At 34.3% G+C, this 17,379-nt stretch overlaps 1 protein-coding gene across 1 annotated transcript in view; it reads right to left on the bottom strand.

Annotated features, from left to right (window-relative positions):
• The window catches only part of Tpk1 (thiamin pyrophosphokinase 1), a 412,808-nt gene that overhangs the window by 332,061 nt on the left and 63,368 nt on the right, over positions 1 to 17,379 (bottom strand). The window contains exon 6 of the mRNA XM_087207730.1: positions 10,193 to 10,264. Coding sequence (XP_087063856.1) covers positions 10,193 to 10,264 — 72 coding nt within the window. The remainder of the gene's footprint in view (positions 1 to 10,192; positions 10,265 to 17,379) is intronic.

A 17,379-nucleotide genomic window follows, 5' to 3' on the forward strand; every position in this document is an offset into this window, starting at 1 on the left:
TATAATTCTGTGTAAAGCCTACTGTTCCCACATCTAAAACATACCCCTTTTCTCTAGTGGGTGAACAGTTTCACTGAGATCATAGCATGGCCTTTGTTAATATCTTATTTACCATTCTGTGAACAAACCTGGAACAATGGGATTGGCAAGAATACTGCAAAGTGGCCACATTCGAGGTGACGTTTGTGAAAAGACTTAACAGTGTAAGTGACCTAAATTCATGATGGTACCAAAATAATTTAATGAATCTTTCTACTTGGTGTATCATAAGAGAAGCAAATTCTTATCTATATAAATAATAACAGATTCATGGACAAAATAACTATAGATGGTTGAATTATTGAAATGTGTACTTTTATCTCTAGTCTTTATTGCTTCTATATCTGTTTTAGGTTTCCAAATTGATTACCTAAATTCTAATTTTATCAAATTAATGTTTAAGGTATGAGGTATTTCCACTGTCATTTGAAGTCAAAGAAATATTTTGTAAACAAAGAAGAACCAATATCAATTGCAAGTTATAACATGATTCTAAAGGAAAGTTCTGTCTACCAGTAATTAGTTGGAGCTACAAAGTACCAAGATGGAGACTGCCTATGAGAAAACCTTACACCACTCTTAATGATGACTCTTTGAAAACATGCTCTTTCCTAGAGAACACAGTAGATGAGCTGCAGCTGCTATACTTGGATTTGGAGAGAACATTGTGATGTTTACGGTGGGATTCTGCAAGTCCAATCACTGGATTATAAGCCCTTTAAACAAGGCCTGTGCCTTCCTCCCTGAGCTGCCTCCAGACTGCGGACCCTGCTTAATACAGCAGATGCCCCAATATTGTTGAGAAAAAAATAGCAGCAAGCATATTAAAAATTGTAATTCTGGAAAACTTCAGACATATTTAAAAAGGACTTCATTTTTAGAACACCAAGTGAAACAGTTCAGACAAAATATAAAGGAATTAAGAAATATATATATACACACACATATTATATATATGTATATAATTTATAAATGGATTTCAAATGTAAAGTTCCTGAGATTTTTGGCATAAATTCCTTAACTGTGCTTTGACACTGTAGTTACTGAAGAGACAGGTATAAGATTATAAATTTTCATAAGAAAGATTTTATATACATATAATATGCAACTATGAAAAATGATAGTTCAATGTCAGCCAATTTAAGATTCTTTCACTGCACTTACGCTGAAATAAGAGGCTAAGAATATTTCCATTCAGATGTTTTTACCACTATACTTTCAAATATTGGTTTTATATTTCTTATGACAAAATATTTAATTGAAAAGAGATTTAGAACCCTTGCAATATTACTTAACAAATAAGTCTGAAGCTAATTAAAAAGTTATTGCTGAAACAAATATCCACCGAGGACCCAAACAGAACACAGATGAGGACATATTTGGCTTCCCAGGTTCTAGGGGAGCCGCTTACCTCTGTGAAGAGGTGAAGAGGATCTTGGTAAGAAACAACTGAACCTCTGAAGCATACAGCTCTGGCTTCAGTTATGTCTGTGCCTTGATGTCTTACTTAGAAAATAAGAATCATTGTTATAATACTTATCCCATTGGACTCTCGTAGTAGCTAAGTCAAACTGACATGTAGAGAACTTCTTCAGAGTAGTAAATACTCAATATATAACAATGACTACTGTCATTATTAATGTGATTAATGTTGCCCTACAGAAATACATTTTCATCACACACAAGTGCGCATGTGTTTCAAAAAATAATATTTATCCTAACTGTGCATAACATTGCTCTTTGCTCTTTGATTTCCTTCTTGTTGGAGGATATTAGCTGTAATCCATTAAACTGGTTTCATGATTCGTTAATAGATACCTGTAACTAAAAAACAGAGGCAAGAAATTCTTATTTCATAAGAAGTATGCAATATTTACATTAATAACTGTAACTAATGATGTCATTTTACATATATTTCTGAATTGTGATTTCGCAATCATATATATATATATATCTTGTTACTCATTTCAACTTATGAACAAATCAAGAATGGCTATTGAGTGCTATGTAAATGAAATTATTACTAATATGTATATTAGAATAGCTACAAATTATTAATACTTGTAGAAACAAAGATAACAAGCCTTGAACAATTTAGATAATTTTTATAATAGTCAAAAAACATGCAATCATATCAATTAAGAAAAATACTAGAACAAATGATAATATTTGCATGTATGTGAGAGTATGTGTCAATAGTTACTGCCAGAGGAAAAAGTGAAGGAAAGAAGATAAAAACAGAAGCAAGAAGAAGACAAAGAATAGGAAAGAAAGGAAGGAAGAAAGAGAACACACTGAAGCAGAAGTTGGGTAAAATAGGAAAAGATCTGAAAATGAAATGAGTATGATCGGTATTTCCAGATGAGGAGAAAAGCTCTGACTGCTGCTCTTAGTGAAATAGCAATGTCAGGCAGCTTTAGAGACATTAAAGCAAGACACACATTTGGGAAGTCTGTACAGTAACAAAACACTTGATTTTTTTCAAACAGACCAGGCAAGTCCACCCTAATTACAGTTGCTATGAAAAGTGAGCAACAGAGACACCAATTATGATGTAACAGTGACGGTGTAACTGCCATGAAGTATTAAACAAATAACACCCTCAGATGGCACCATAGAGGGCAGGGATAACCCTGTTTATGAATGAGAGAGGACAGGAATGTGAAGAGATAATTCAGGCAGATTAATCAGATGCTAGAAAAGATAGAGAAGAAAGAGGGCAGGGACAGGAAAGTAAGAAGTTACATTATCATTACTTGTAGATGACATTATACTCTACATAGAAGACCCCAAAAATTCCATCAAATGACTTCTAGGTTTAATAATCAAATTCAGTAGAGTAGCTGGATACATCAACAAACAAAAATCAAATTAACATTCCTGTTCACAAATAACAAACTCACTGAGAAAGAAATTAGGGAAACACCACCTTTCAAAATAGCATAAAAAAAAACCAGACAGGCACACACACAAAAAAACAAAAAAACCTTAGGAATCAATCTACTGAAGGAAGTAAAAAAAATCTTTACATTGAAAATTATAGTACTCTGAAAAAGCAGATTGAAGACAATAACAGGGAAAGGGAAAAATATTCCGTTTTTGAGAAGGAAGAACCTGTTATAGTGAAAATAACCATACTTCCAAAATTGTTATACAGATTTAATGCAATCCCAGTCAAAATACCAATAGAATACTTCACAGAATTAGACAAAACAATACTAAAATTCATTTGGAACCAGGAGAGATTGAGATAGCAAAAGCAATTCTGGGCAACAAAGGCAAGGCAGGTGGAATCACAATCCTTGACTTGAAATTATATTACAAATCTACAGTGATAAAAACAGCATGGTAGTGGAAAAAAAAAAAAAGACCTGAGGATCAACGGAACAGATTAGAAGATGCCAAATTGAATCCAAACACATGCAGCCACCTTATCTTTAACAAAAGTTATCAAACACCTTCACTGGAAGAAAGCCTCTTTAATAAATGATGCTGGAAAAATTGGCTTTCCACATGCTGGAGATTAAACTTAGACCCATATCTCTGTGGATTAAACTAAAATTGAGATGGATCAAAGATCTAAATATTAAGACAGAAACACTACATCTGCTGAAATACAGAGTAGGTAGAACTCTTGAAGACATATGCGTAGGCAAAGACTTTATGAACAAAACCCCAATTGTACAGGAAACATTACAAAGAATCAAAAACTGGGATTTCATCTTATTAAAAAGCTTTTGCACAGCAAAAGAAAGCACTAACAGAGTGGGAAAAATTATTGCCAGCTTTTCCTCAAAGGACTAATATCTAGAATATAAAAGAACTGAAAAAATCAGCCCCCCCAAATTTAAAGACCCAGTCTGAAAATGGGCATCTGAAATGAAGGAAAGAAGGGAAAAGAAAAATTATGAGAAAAGGAAAAAATGGAAACAAAGTCTTTGTAAATAGGGAAGGGTGGAGGGGGTGAAGGGAGACAGGGAATGGGGAAAAAATAAGAACCAAGGTACATCATGTACAGGTACAACTACCCAATGATAAATGTAAATGTATTGCATACCTAAAATGTACCAATAAAAGAATTTAAGGAAAAAAAAGAAATATAAACAACAAATAAATACATGAAAAAATGTTCAACATCACTGGTTTCTCATTCCAGAGATGCAAATTAAAACAACAGTGAGATGGAATCTCACTTCAGAAAGAATGGATGTTATCAAGAAATCAACCAATAACAAGTGGTGGCAAGGCTATGGGGAAAAAGTAGTGCTTTTCCACTATTGATGGGGGTGTAGACTGGTGCAATCAGTATGGAGATTCCTCAAAAAACCAAAACTAGAGGTTCCATTTGACCCAGCTATTCCCCTTCCTGGTATCTTCCCCAAAGATTTAAAAGCATCATACCACAGCATTATATGCACAACCACGTTTATAGCAGCACAGTTTTTAATAACTAAATATTAGAAACATCAAATGCCCATGAATGGATGAATAGATGAAGAAGATGTTTTGTTTTGTTTTTTTACACAATGGTGTACTACTCTACCATAAGGGAGGATAAACTTCAGACATTTCTAGGTAAATGAATGCATCTTGAGACCATACTCTTAATTGAAATGAATCAGACACACATGATTAAATATCTCATTGTTTCTCTGGTGTGAGAAAACAAAAGGGTAAATAAGGGCCAAAATTTATAATAGACATTGGGAAATAGGCAGAAAATATTCAAATGGGAAGGGGAACAAGAGAGGAGAGAGGGGAGAAAGGAAGGAAGAGAAAAGAAAGAGCAAATAAAAGGGAAAAAATGGAAAAAAAATTTTGTAAATAAAGAGGGGAAGAGAAATTGAAGCAATGGGAGGGGATTGGGGAAAAAAGAAGACTCCAAATATATCGTGTAAAGGTACAAGTTCCCTATGATGAATGTGATCATTATATATATATATCTAAAATATACTGATAAAATTTTAAAATAACTTAATTAAAATTTTTAAATGTATATAAAAAAAGAAAACTGGTTCAGGCTAAAATATCTGAATGCACTGGCAGAAGTAAAAAGAATCAGTGAAGGCTGATAATAAGAAACCCAACAGCTAAACAAGGGAGCATATAATCTTGGAACACTAGAGATGGGACAGTTTTTCAAGAGATGAAAGTCCAAAGTAGGAAGGACTAGCCGGTAACTAAAATAGATTAGCGAGAAAAAAGTCAGCAAATTACCTACTATGGTCCAAATCCAATCCTCTATTTATTTTGAAAATTCAGTATTTTGGGAATGCAGTCACATCAACTCTTTAATGTATTTTCTATTACTGTCTTTACACAACAGCAAAGCTGAAGAGTTGTGACAGAGATCATGTGGCCCAAAAAGCCAAAAATAACTATCTGGCCTTCACAGGAAAAGTCTGTCCACCCCTTATCAATGTACCACTTACATTCACAATATCAGTCTTAGCACAGGTGCTAAAGTCACCGAACATATATACCCAGCACAGCCTACATAGATAGACTATTTGGATCACTTACTCAAGTATAAATTCCTAACTTGTCTTTTTACTAGAATTGTGAACTTGAATAGGTCACTGAAACTTTCAGTATCTCAGCTTAATCATGTCTGGATGGGAATAGAGTAGGTACACATGGTAAACACTGTCCACGTGTTGGCTGCTGGTATATTTAGCAGGTGCACCACAGTTGTTCTTTAAGTGATAAATGCTGACTAAAAGAATTAATACATTTATTTGAAAGAGAATTCTAAGTTCACAACATATTGAAAGCATACAGTGGTAGTTAATGGAAGAAATTTGTGGATGAAATACACTTAAAAGGAGAATTACTACTTAATTGTGATAAAGGAACATGAGCAGAAATGACACAAAAATTATGTCATTCTTCATCTCAGTTGATCCTTGGAAATAACACAGCACTTCTAAAAAATTCACAATATTTTTATTATCATACCCAAAATGATTAAAGATCTAATTCGCAGAAATGAACTATCATCTTGATGAGATGATCATGAGTTGGTGAGAAAAACAGAATGTATCTAACCTATTAAAGAATAAATCTGGGCTGGGGATTTAGCTCAGTAGGGCCGCTGCCTACCTTGCAAACGCAAGGCCCTGAAGTTCGATCCCTGATACCAAAAAAAAAAAAAAAGAATAAATCTTGGGCTCTACACCATTATTGCATTAAAATCTTTCTTGTAGTCCCCTGAACATTTCTGTGAGCCCGAGGCAGATCTTGTCTGCCAGCCTTATTTACAGAAAGCACAGACTTTACATAACTGCTTTGTTCAATGGACCTGAACCAAGTATGCAAAGTGCTCATCAGATTTCTGGCTCAATGCTCACTAAAATGTGCTCAAAGGATAAGTTCTGTGAAACACTAAACACAGAAGGGGACACAATAGTGTCAATTTCATAGCTCAATAAAACCATGATAAGCCTAACTACTATAGAATTCTTAATTGTAACACCAAGGTGATCATTACTGGAACAGATGTCTCCTGGATCATCCTACTTGAAATTCTGCTATGCTATCCTAAAGTCTCATATTGCCTACCTGAAGTGACTTGCTGAGTATTTCCCAGAATCCATTTAAATGACTGAAGTTCCAGTGATACTCTACCTATCCACATAGTCACAGCTAGCAGATTACTAAAAGCCACACTCATGACAAATGCTTAGGTAACAATGACACCCTATTTGAAGGTGTCACTGTTGCACCTCCATAGATTCTGTCAAGGACTTCATACTGGTCAGTTCTTGAACATGGTTGAAACACAGACCATTTCCTTCCTTGCTAGCTCCTCTCCTGCCATCTTTAACAAGTGTTTCTATCTTTGCTTTTTCTCATGTCCCCTCCATTCAGTCTGTTCCAAACATCAGAAGCAAACTCAAACCATAGAGTGAGTGGAGACCAGATTGTAATCAAACATCTCCTCCCCCAGTGAAGTGGTGAAGAGCATGTTATACCCTCTTACTATCTTTTTTCTCCCCAAATTGATGGCATAAAACCAAAGATCTTGCTTACATTTCATAGATGCCAATTGTAATTGCTTTTATCTATAAGGTATGCCTGCTTAGTCAAGTATTTAATGACTTCATACAACAAAAATTAATTAAAGCAGGCGGTCCACACCCTGGAATGATCTTAAGGATGATTACCAAAGAACTGAAAAGAAAAAAATCAAGGTAAGAAAAATAATCTCCTATTAGAGGGAAAAGCACTTGATGTTAACAAATCCTCATCATCATTTTACAACATGATCACTACTCTTCTGTGGATGGCATGGAAAAAGGACAGAATAGTTGTGACCTCATGCTAAAATGGAAGATATGTTTTAAGATGCCAAACTCTCAAAAACTTGAAATACAGTTGATCCATATAAACTTAATTCCAGATTAATGTACATTTGTTGGGTCTATTTGTTTTCTGAGTTTTAAATTTATGTAGGTCAGAAACATCTACCACTAATTTTGAGAACCTTTGTACCATGGTAACACCAATTGAAAATAACTGACCTCCAAGAATAAATAAACAGAGTGCTTCAAACACAGCATTCCTATGATTTTCATGCATTACATTTTTTTTCTCAGTGATAGACATTTACTATAATGGAAAATCTAATTGGAAAATGCTTAAGAAATATGAGAGTAACATCCATTACAAAATTCAAAAACCTCTGCTATTTACAGAAAAGGTAGATGCTCATTATACTGCTCTTCATCCCTCTACTTGTCTACTTAAGTACTTTATAATGTACAAATTAAATATAATCTACAAAATGCTGGAACATGGTGAGATATATTCTAAGACCTCTAACCAAGAAAACCATCAAAATTTCATGATATATAAAATGGAAAATACATTTAAAACCTCTAAAATTTTAATCGCCCTTGAGCCCTTTCCTTAAGCATTTAAACCAAATTTCATAACTAATGTCAACTAAATATTTCAAGAGTAAACTAAAAAAATAAACCTTCAAAGTAAGGTAGTCTTTCACCTGAATCTCAGAAAAAATCTAGTTCAAATCATACACATAGGATAAAGATAAATTTTTAATTTTATGACTTATACAAAACAGCTTTTGAATTTTCCTGTTTAAATTTTTAGTTTAACACCCCAATTTCCATCCCTACATGTTTGTACTTCAAAAAATCTTAGCAATCATGGAACAGAAGTTACAAAAAATGCTGGGCATATGGGCTAACGGGAACAGGGACAGCGCCTGGGGCCTTTACTTACTGCCTGGTATCCCAAGCTAGATACTATTTCCCCTCCCAACTCTCAGTGCTTTTCTTAAGCTTTCTTTCTCACATATTAAAATCATCAGCTCAAGCTTTTCAGAGTTTTCCTATTTTATGGCCTTTACTTGCAGAAAAGAACACAAGAGGGAACACCTCAAATGAAAAAACCATAGCTTTTGTTATGAGATTCAAAAATCCTGGTCCATCTTTCTCTAAAATATATTAACATACTTGCTTCTTACAATGGTTAATGACTCCAGAAAGACAAGAATCACCCTAGAAGTATACATATCAAAGGACTTAACATTTTAAAAACTAAAAAAAACTTATCTCAGTTATGACAATTAAGTAATCACGTCAAGACACCTGCCACTTCAGTTTTAGTCCGCTATTTACAGACTGAACAAGCTTCACTTTTATGCAAATCAAATGACTGATGTCATTGGGCATGAGACATTTTCAAATCTAAGTCATTGCAAAAAAAAAAAAATCAAATGGGGAACTTTGGCTCAAAAATCTGTATCATTTAGCCTACATATAAAATAAGGCCTTTAATCCCCACATAGAGATCCTGCAAGGCTTCCAAAAGTTTGTATCAATGATCATTTTGTCCATTTCTAGTATTTCCAATAAGTCTCTCACCTGTTCTAACAATACTATAATAAAATCTGTTATAATAAGGTAGCTAAAAAGGAAAGGGTGGGCCTAATTGGTTCATTAGTATTTGCTGGCAATATGACAATATTAAATTGACTAATTTACTGTAATTACTAAGCACTAATATGTACCACACACTGGACTAGGCACTAGAGAAAAAGTGACAAAAAGAGAAAGAAAAGAAAAAGACTTTAAGGCCCACCTTATGCTATAACAATTATCTAATTATTAGTAAGTACTAAGAAAGTTGACTATTAAATAATTTTCAAACCCTGAGCACAATGTTAGTACAATTATAATGTTAAATTGTAAGTGGGCTAACTTAAAGAGAGCTACATGTAGAAAATCAAGATTTTTCTTCACAATCATACTGGACAATAAATATATAACATCACTTGCAATAATTTATTCCTTCTAGTATTACAACTACATGTCTACAGATATGATCTTATTAACACATTAGGATTGCATTTCATGGTACATAACCTTAATGTGGAGAATATTAAAAAGTGCCGCAATGATAAAAGATCAAGAACAGCACCAGAAATATACATCAATCTAGCCAAGAATCAAGTTCTGCCCATCTATTTTAGTGAAAAACACTGATAAGTATGCAAAGTATTTCTTGGGGAAAAAAATCCCTCCGTATTTCATGGAAGAAGAAACAGTAGTGACTAAAAACAGCAAGTGATACTTAATGTTATTTTCCAACATATAATTAATCCTATAAAGTCAAATATGAATAGTTAATAATGTCTGTTTCTCACATGAAACCTCCTAGAAGTGTTAATTCTGTCAAACTACTTCATTTGTAACTATGTTTTTCAACATGTGTAGTGACATTAATATATTTGCAACATGCCTTATTTTTAATTTTGCTAATGTGATCATCATACAGATACTCTATTAGTAGATGCTAGGACAATTAAGGTACATGAAGGCCTTTCTGCCATTACTGATGCTAAAAATATTAACACTTGAACAAGGACTTGATTATTTGAGATAAATACCCACATGCTAGTTGTGAAATACATGATTCTGTCCTTGAAGGTTCATAATGTGAAAAATCACATATATTAACAGACTAATAGAGAAGTAGTATGAAATTCCGCTGATAACTCAATAACTGAGTTGTCTTATTATGAACTCCACTGTTTGGTGCTTCTTTTAGTTCTGGGTTACATTAAGCCCATGTTATTTAGTCTCAAATAGAATAAAAAGCAAAGAAGTATGAATGCTAAGATCACCTTTTTTCCAAAGATGACGATAACACTTGTCCAGAGGCTGATTAAGAATCACAAGGCAGTACTTCAAATTTCCTATTGGAAAAGAAAAGGTAAAATAAGTAAATGAACGGAGTCTTTTATCCTCCTTATTCAAATCTAGAATTTTACTCTACCAGTCCATATTTTCAGTACATACAGGCCTATATTTCAATCACAGATACTTTCTTATACCTTTTTATATGTCAAACATGTTTTAAACATGTCAAACATTAACAAGACCTATTTCACTCGGTAGATCTGTCACACTCCTATGCCGCTAAGGAATTTATTATAAAAAATATTGATTAGGACTGGGGACTTAGCTCAGTGGTTCTGCTGCCTGCCTACCAAGCACAAGGTTCAGAGTTCGATCCCCATTATCAAAAAAAATATTGATGAACAGGACATGGTTGTACATGCCTATAATCCCAGCACTCTGGAAGGCTGGGGCAGGAGGATCATACAGTCATGTCCAGATTGGGCAATTTAGTGACTTAGCAATACCCTGTCCCAAAATTTAAAAAAATAAAAATAGAAAGGGCTGAGTTTAATCTCCAGTACCAGAAAAAAGTCCTCATAAAAACAATTGGGTCTACTTCTTTTCCCACCAGTTTGATACACTTACTACCCACCCTTCTATCTGGCTCGTTCAATATCATCCTAACATTATTTATCAAATGGTGTGGGTCTGGTTGTATTTTCACACACATTCTTCTTCATTGATAGTATCGCTGTCTCTCCCTCCATCCCTACCCTGGTCTCGAACTCTCCAATGTAAAACACTATACATTTTCACAAAATCCTACTAGATTTTTAAAACACTTTCCTATTCCAGGTTTTTAAACAACACTCCAAACACTAAGTGACATGGAGAAATGTTGTGTTTCCAACAACTACTCCATGCCTTTTGTAATGAAATTTAAATAAATAGTACAAAGAAAATATGTAATCAGGCCACTGAAAATCTGTCCTTCAGCTTGCCAAGAACTCTTCATTTCTTTTATGGAAAATAAATGTTTGGTGATAAGAAACATTTTAATTGTTTTAAAAGCAATCTCAGTATTAGAAATGAAGCAAGATAAAGAAATGAAAAGGATAAGCCATAATCCATAGAATACAATATTTTATCAATTATATACCAGGCCCTGGGAGTACAAAAAGATTATTGTCTATATGTAAGATGAGGCATTTATAATAAAGATGATTTATTCTATGAGTATGTAAGGAGGGCAAGATAACAGGTCAATGAGAACAATAGGAGTTCCATGTCTCAGAAGTCAATAAGGTGTGCTATCATGCTAGAAACCTTTATGAAATGTAGATTTCTGAACCTGATGGTAGATGAAAGAAACTGGAAAGAATGAAGAAAGGGGTTTTCCAGACAAAGAAAACAGCTCACTGGAACTGCTATCCTTACCCATGTGGTTTAGTACCACATAGAGTCTTTAAGAAGACTCTAAGGACACAAATCGAGGACTTCCACACTAAAATCACAGGTTTTAGACATAGTCTTTAAGATGACAAAGGAATTTAAGTTAAGGCACTCAGGACGTACTTCCGAATGATGTAGGAATGACTAGTGAATATGCTTTGTGGATACCTCGGAAGCATCCATACAGAGATAATAGTTGAAAGTAAGAGTAGACTGGCTGCCGAGATTTCACAAAAAAAAGGGCAGAGAGAAAAACTGAAAATGAAGGCAGAACCACAGGCTTGCTCACCATTTCAGAACAGAAAGTCACTGCGGAAGGAAAAGAAAGGTGAAAGAATTAAAGTAGTATTTCTAAGAATATGCTATCTAAAACACATAATGCTAATGAAAAGTCTAGGAGACTGAACCATGAGAAGCCAACTCCAGGAGTAAAATCTGCAAATTCAGACAGAAATTCAAGATAGTAGAACCCAAACTATCTGTAGTTACTAAACAATCAGCACATAAAAAGGAAGCATAGACACCTCTTCTTAAAATATAAAAATATGGAGATATTCTGTGTAAGCACAAGTAAGAGAAAAAGGGAAATTAGTCTATTTCTTCTCCTGACAAACTCTCTTTTTCAGAGACTGCCCCCAGCAAGAAACAGACACAGTCCCCACGTGAGGCACAACCACTACTGAAAACTAGAGGGGATGCGGTTCAGGCACATGAAAACATGCCATGGAGGCAACCAAAGCAGATTTATTTCTAATAAAGTAAAAACAAAGAGGAGAAAGTATGCAATTAGACTGGTATGTGAAAACTCCTTTTGAATAAACATATTAGAAGTTCACAATGCATCATTTTCAAGATACAAATTCAACAGGGGCTAACAGGTATATGGCACTGGCTCTGTCTGTAAGTTTAGGACTTTTCTGCACCAATTCTGGGGAGCAGAAGTAGGACTGCGTGTAAACAAGCAGGGTGGTGATGACAGCCTTGAAAATTGGCTAATTAATTGTCAAAAGGTAAGAGAAACTCGGGGATTTGTTTGGGTAGCTTTAGCATGAATGATTGTGACAGAGACCACCAATTGCCTTATGATAGTCTCTTCTTAGTAAAAAAAATCTTGAGTTTTCTTTGCTTTTTTCTGTTCTCTGTTTTTGTTTCACTGAGCACATCACTGTTCAGTTAAAAAAAAAAACATTCTAGAGATCCTTGCAGCAAAATATGGTCATAGGACTAAGGACTGCCAGAATAATACAGAATCTCTATATGTTATTTCTAGGGATTTTGTTGAAAATGCAAGCTTTTTTATCTCTGCTCCTTTCCTTCTTCCTTCCAGCCATCGAGGAGCCAGCACTGATGGATTCACTGAATGAATGTTTAGCAGCCACCTTGGATCACAGGAACAGGATCCAGGATCGCTAATGACTTCCTAAACTCTCTACTTGGGCACTTTTCTGCCTGCCTCCAGGCTCCTTTCACGTGGGGAAAAATCGAATTTTCAAGCCCTTACCTAATCTGACCCTTAATTCTGACAAGTTCCCTGGAAGCATGAGCGTTTGTAGAATGTCAAAGCTTGTATGTCCAACAAGAGGTGAATGGATAAAGAAAGTGTGGTATTCATATACAATGGAGTACTACTCTGCCATAAAGAAGAACAAACTTGAGTTGGACAAACTTGAGTCACTGTAGGAAAATGGATATACTTTGAGACCATATTGTTAAATGAAATAAATCAGACACATATGCTTAAATATTGTATGATTTCTCATATATGAGAAACTCAAAGCATAAATAAATACCAAAATAAAGGATAGATAATAGGAAATGGGGAGATGATACATCTTTTAAAAAAGGTAACAAGACCAAGAGATGGAGGGTGAAGGAAGAAAATGAAGGGGAAGAGGATGAAAAATAATTAAGATGTGTTATGTTCACATACCAACTCTCCTCAAGAAATGTAGTCATTTTGTACTGCAAATATATACTCTAAAAAGCTGAAAAAAAGAAAGTCAAGAAACTATCAGCTTCTTGCTCTCCTTTTCTTACCTTCCTTTCCTTAAAAGTGATTCTCAAATTCATTATGGAACACGGTGAGATGTGAAAATTTGTGGCCTTTATCCTAGACCTATCAACAGTGTCTCTGGGCATGAGAAGTCCGAATCTGTATTTCACAGATTACTCTGACAAGGTGGTCTGTGAACATTTGGTTTTTGTTGTTGTTGTTCGTTTTGTTTTTTTCCTTTTTTAAGCTCCAAAGGACTTCAAAAGATGCAGAACTCCATAGGACATCCTAAGCCTTTCCAGGCTTAAAATGGACACCTCACTGGGGTGCCAGGTTGCATAATTTTGAGAATCAATTCATTTATTCTTTCAGAGAATACATGTCAAGTTCTGAATTAGGTGCTGGAGAAATAAAAACATGCTTCTATTTCATTTAACTAAATGTAATTTTGAGTTTCCACATTCTTACTTTAAGATAAAAAGCTGCATTTGAATAAACCAATGGTCTTTTTCTCTTTGACAAGTTGTATACCAGTAACAGAGGCATTCAGCAATATGGCATTTCCATTTAAATGAATGAATGAAACTGTTTTCTGTTACTGATTTTCTGATATGTCAACTTGGTATTTTTGTGGCTCAAAGAGAAATCTGATAGGAGTGGGAAAACATTATCCACATTACTGCTCTCCTAAGGCAATACTTTCATTAGGGCAATGCCCATGAAAACACTTCATTTTTGAAAAGAATCAAGCTGTATAAAATGTTATGATATACTAGTGATGTAATTAATAGTAACATCATTATAAATAATAAATAATTTATTTCACTTCTTGACTACTTTACTACTTAACTACTTTACTTCACTACTTTACTAATAAAGAATTTACTTCACCTAATATATATTATACATATATAAAACATTCACATAAAGCTATTATTACACATAAAGTTATTTCAGTAGTAGGACCTGATAGCCTCTTCTTTTTAAATCTAGTTTAGTTGTCTAACAGGATCTGATAGACTTTTCTAATCTAGTCTCCTTTGAAATCATAACTAGATGAAGTCAGTATGGCATGTTTTTGATACTCAAGGCCCTCATGATCATTAATATATAACAGATTGCACAAAAAAATAGTGTCTGGAAATACTATGGTGCCCAAACAGTGTATGGGCATATCAGTGTAGGCATTTCACCACAGTGTAGCTCCATATTACTCTCAGATACCGAATTATGGAACAATTCTTCTGATTCTAAATATTCAAGAAGTTTAAAAGAGGCACTATCCATGGAAAGAAGGAAATTAATTGTCATATTTCAAGCATTTCTCAAGTTGTTACACTGATACTGTTCTCGAGACGTGCAAAAATTTTAAGGAAAAGACTATGAAGTGCTTCCTCATGTTATAAAGACTAGAAATTTTTAAATCAAGTCCCCTAAGGCAACTGCAAAGACAAATACAGGCACAGATGGCAGGAGTTCAAGTTTAACGGCAACAGAACTTTTTTATTATTGATAAAAAGGTACAATGAATTCTATCTTAAAAAACAAAAATATAGATTACTCTTAATTTTTCAATCAAGTCACAAATTCCTGAATTCCTTTCTCAAAGGGGCTTCAATTACAGATGATGAAAATCAAAATGTCTCAAATTACATGGAAATTCTAAATTAAGTACAAAAACCCATGTTTATGAGATGAAAATAAAAATGAAGTCAAATCATCAGCCTTGGACTAAGACTGGAAGTCTTTGAAGTTTAAGGACTAGCTGAAATCCAGCAAGTTCAGATGTTAAGAAAGGGAGAGAGGCAACTCAGCTATCCTTACTGTATGTAGGTATCTCACCACTTCCATTGCCTGTATGAAAAAGAGAAAAAGAAAAGAAAAACATCCAACCACTTTGGAGAAATGGCTGGCTCTATGAGTAAGAAAGAAATATACAAGATGAGCCTAGCTAGATCATCAGGAAATGCCAGAGAGAAAAAGGTTCCCCAAAACCAACAAAACACACCCATTGACAGAAGTATGTCAACACAACAGCCAACTGAAAGAACTCTCTGTGGCTGAAGGATCAATACTGGACTAATGTAAGCCGAAAAATAAAGCAGTATTATATTAGAAATGCAAGTATTAAAAATAAGTATTCATGAATCCATACTGATAGCAAAAAACATTGAAATTAATAGATAAGCAGAAGAAACAAACATCCAAGACACAAGAATTCCAAGTGAATTAGGTAATGTTCAACCCTAAAGAAGGGTGCACAGCTATAGACCACCCATGGTAACTTTATTCCAAAGAGTGCACTAAAAAAGGGGGGAAAATTCAGTGGAGAAATCTGATACATAGTACTTAAGCATAGTGAGGAAGGGCAACACCAACAGTCATAAAGATTGTAGTATGTAGTCCCATTTGGCATGATTAAATAGCCACTGTATCTTTGTAGTTCTCCCTCCTCAAGCCCAAACTGTAGTTCAGCCTGGGGAAAAACATCAGGTACATTTCAGTAGATGAGCATCTTATTATGTGCTTTACCAATATTCGTCAAAACTGCCAAGGTCATCAAACACAAAGGAAGTCTGAGAAATTGCAACACATGAGAGGCACCTAAAAGAACCTGACAACTAAATGTACAGTGGTATCCTGAATGGGATATCCTGGGACAGAAAAAACAATCAGGTAAAACTGAGGCAATATGAATAAACTGTGGAACCAATAATACTGTGTCACTATTGGCTCATTAATGATAACAAATGTGCTGTGAAATGGGATGTTAATGTAGGTGAAAAACGTACTTAAGAACTCTATCCTACCCTCTCAATTTTTATGAAAACCTACAACTATTTAAAAAATTTTAAGTGTATTAGGTTTTTTAAAGGCTTGACGCAAGAACAAATTATACCAAAATGAAAACTATTCCATAAGGTATTCATTTAGTGGGTTTACCCTTACAAGAAAAGCCCAAAAGTATGCCTGGACTTTAAGAATAAAGCTAGGAAAAATCCCTTTATGCCACATGGAAAAAAAAACTCTATTCAATTTCTAGAAAACCATAATTATATCAAGTTTCTTTTAATTAAAAATGTAAAAAAGCACAATAGAACAGCAGATCTCAAGAAAATCAATTTCTATTTCAGATCTCTGAGAATGAAAATTATTTGAATTATATATAGAGGTAGATGTTACTCATCTCTAAATCGATTACCTAAAAATGCATTCAGGCAACTTGGGACAAAAAGGCTTATATAGTTTTTAATATAAAGAAATGATATTTAATATGTATACCAACATGAAGGTCTCACTGTCCTTATAGAAGATGGTCATAGTTTTTGTATCATGAATGAGATTTAAGAAAAACTGTGAGCTCCACCACACAAGGTACAGCAGCTACTTCACTCACTTTTGCTGCCGTGCACGAGAAGACTTGCAATTCACCTGCCAAAGTAAATGCACATATCATTTACTTTACATAAAACAACCTTCACAAAATGAGGAACTCAGAAATATTCAACTCATACCAAAGATAACACAAATTCTGCAAAAGCATAATCATACAAATAAATGGCAGAACTGATCACTTCCACCTCTGCAAACTAGCACTTCAAAAGATTCAAATAGAATCTAACATAAACTAGCGGGAAAGGGAAGAAGAAGGGGATGTAGACACAAGCATTGGGTTTATATTAATTATCACAAACAATAACTTCACCCTTAAGTATACTTAGGTAAAGCCGGCCTCAATTTCTC

The sequence above is a fragment of the Heterocephalus glaber genome, unplaced genomic scaffold, assembly GCF_053883595.1.
Source record: "Heterocephalus glaber isolate CG9 unplaced genomic scaffold, H.glaber_assembly_v1.0 deba00000818, whole genome shotgun sequence".
Taxonomy (NCBI): domain Eukaryota; kingdom Metazoa; phylum Chordata; class Mammalia; order Rodentia; family Bathyergidae; genus Heterocephalus; species Heterocephalus glaber.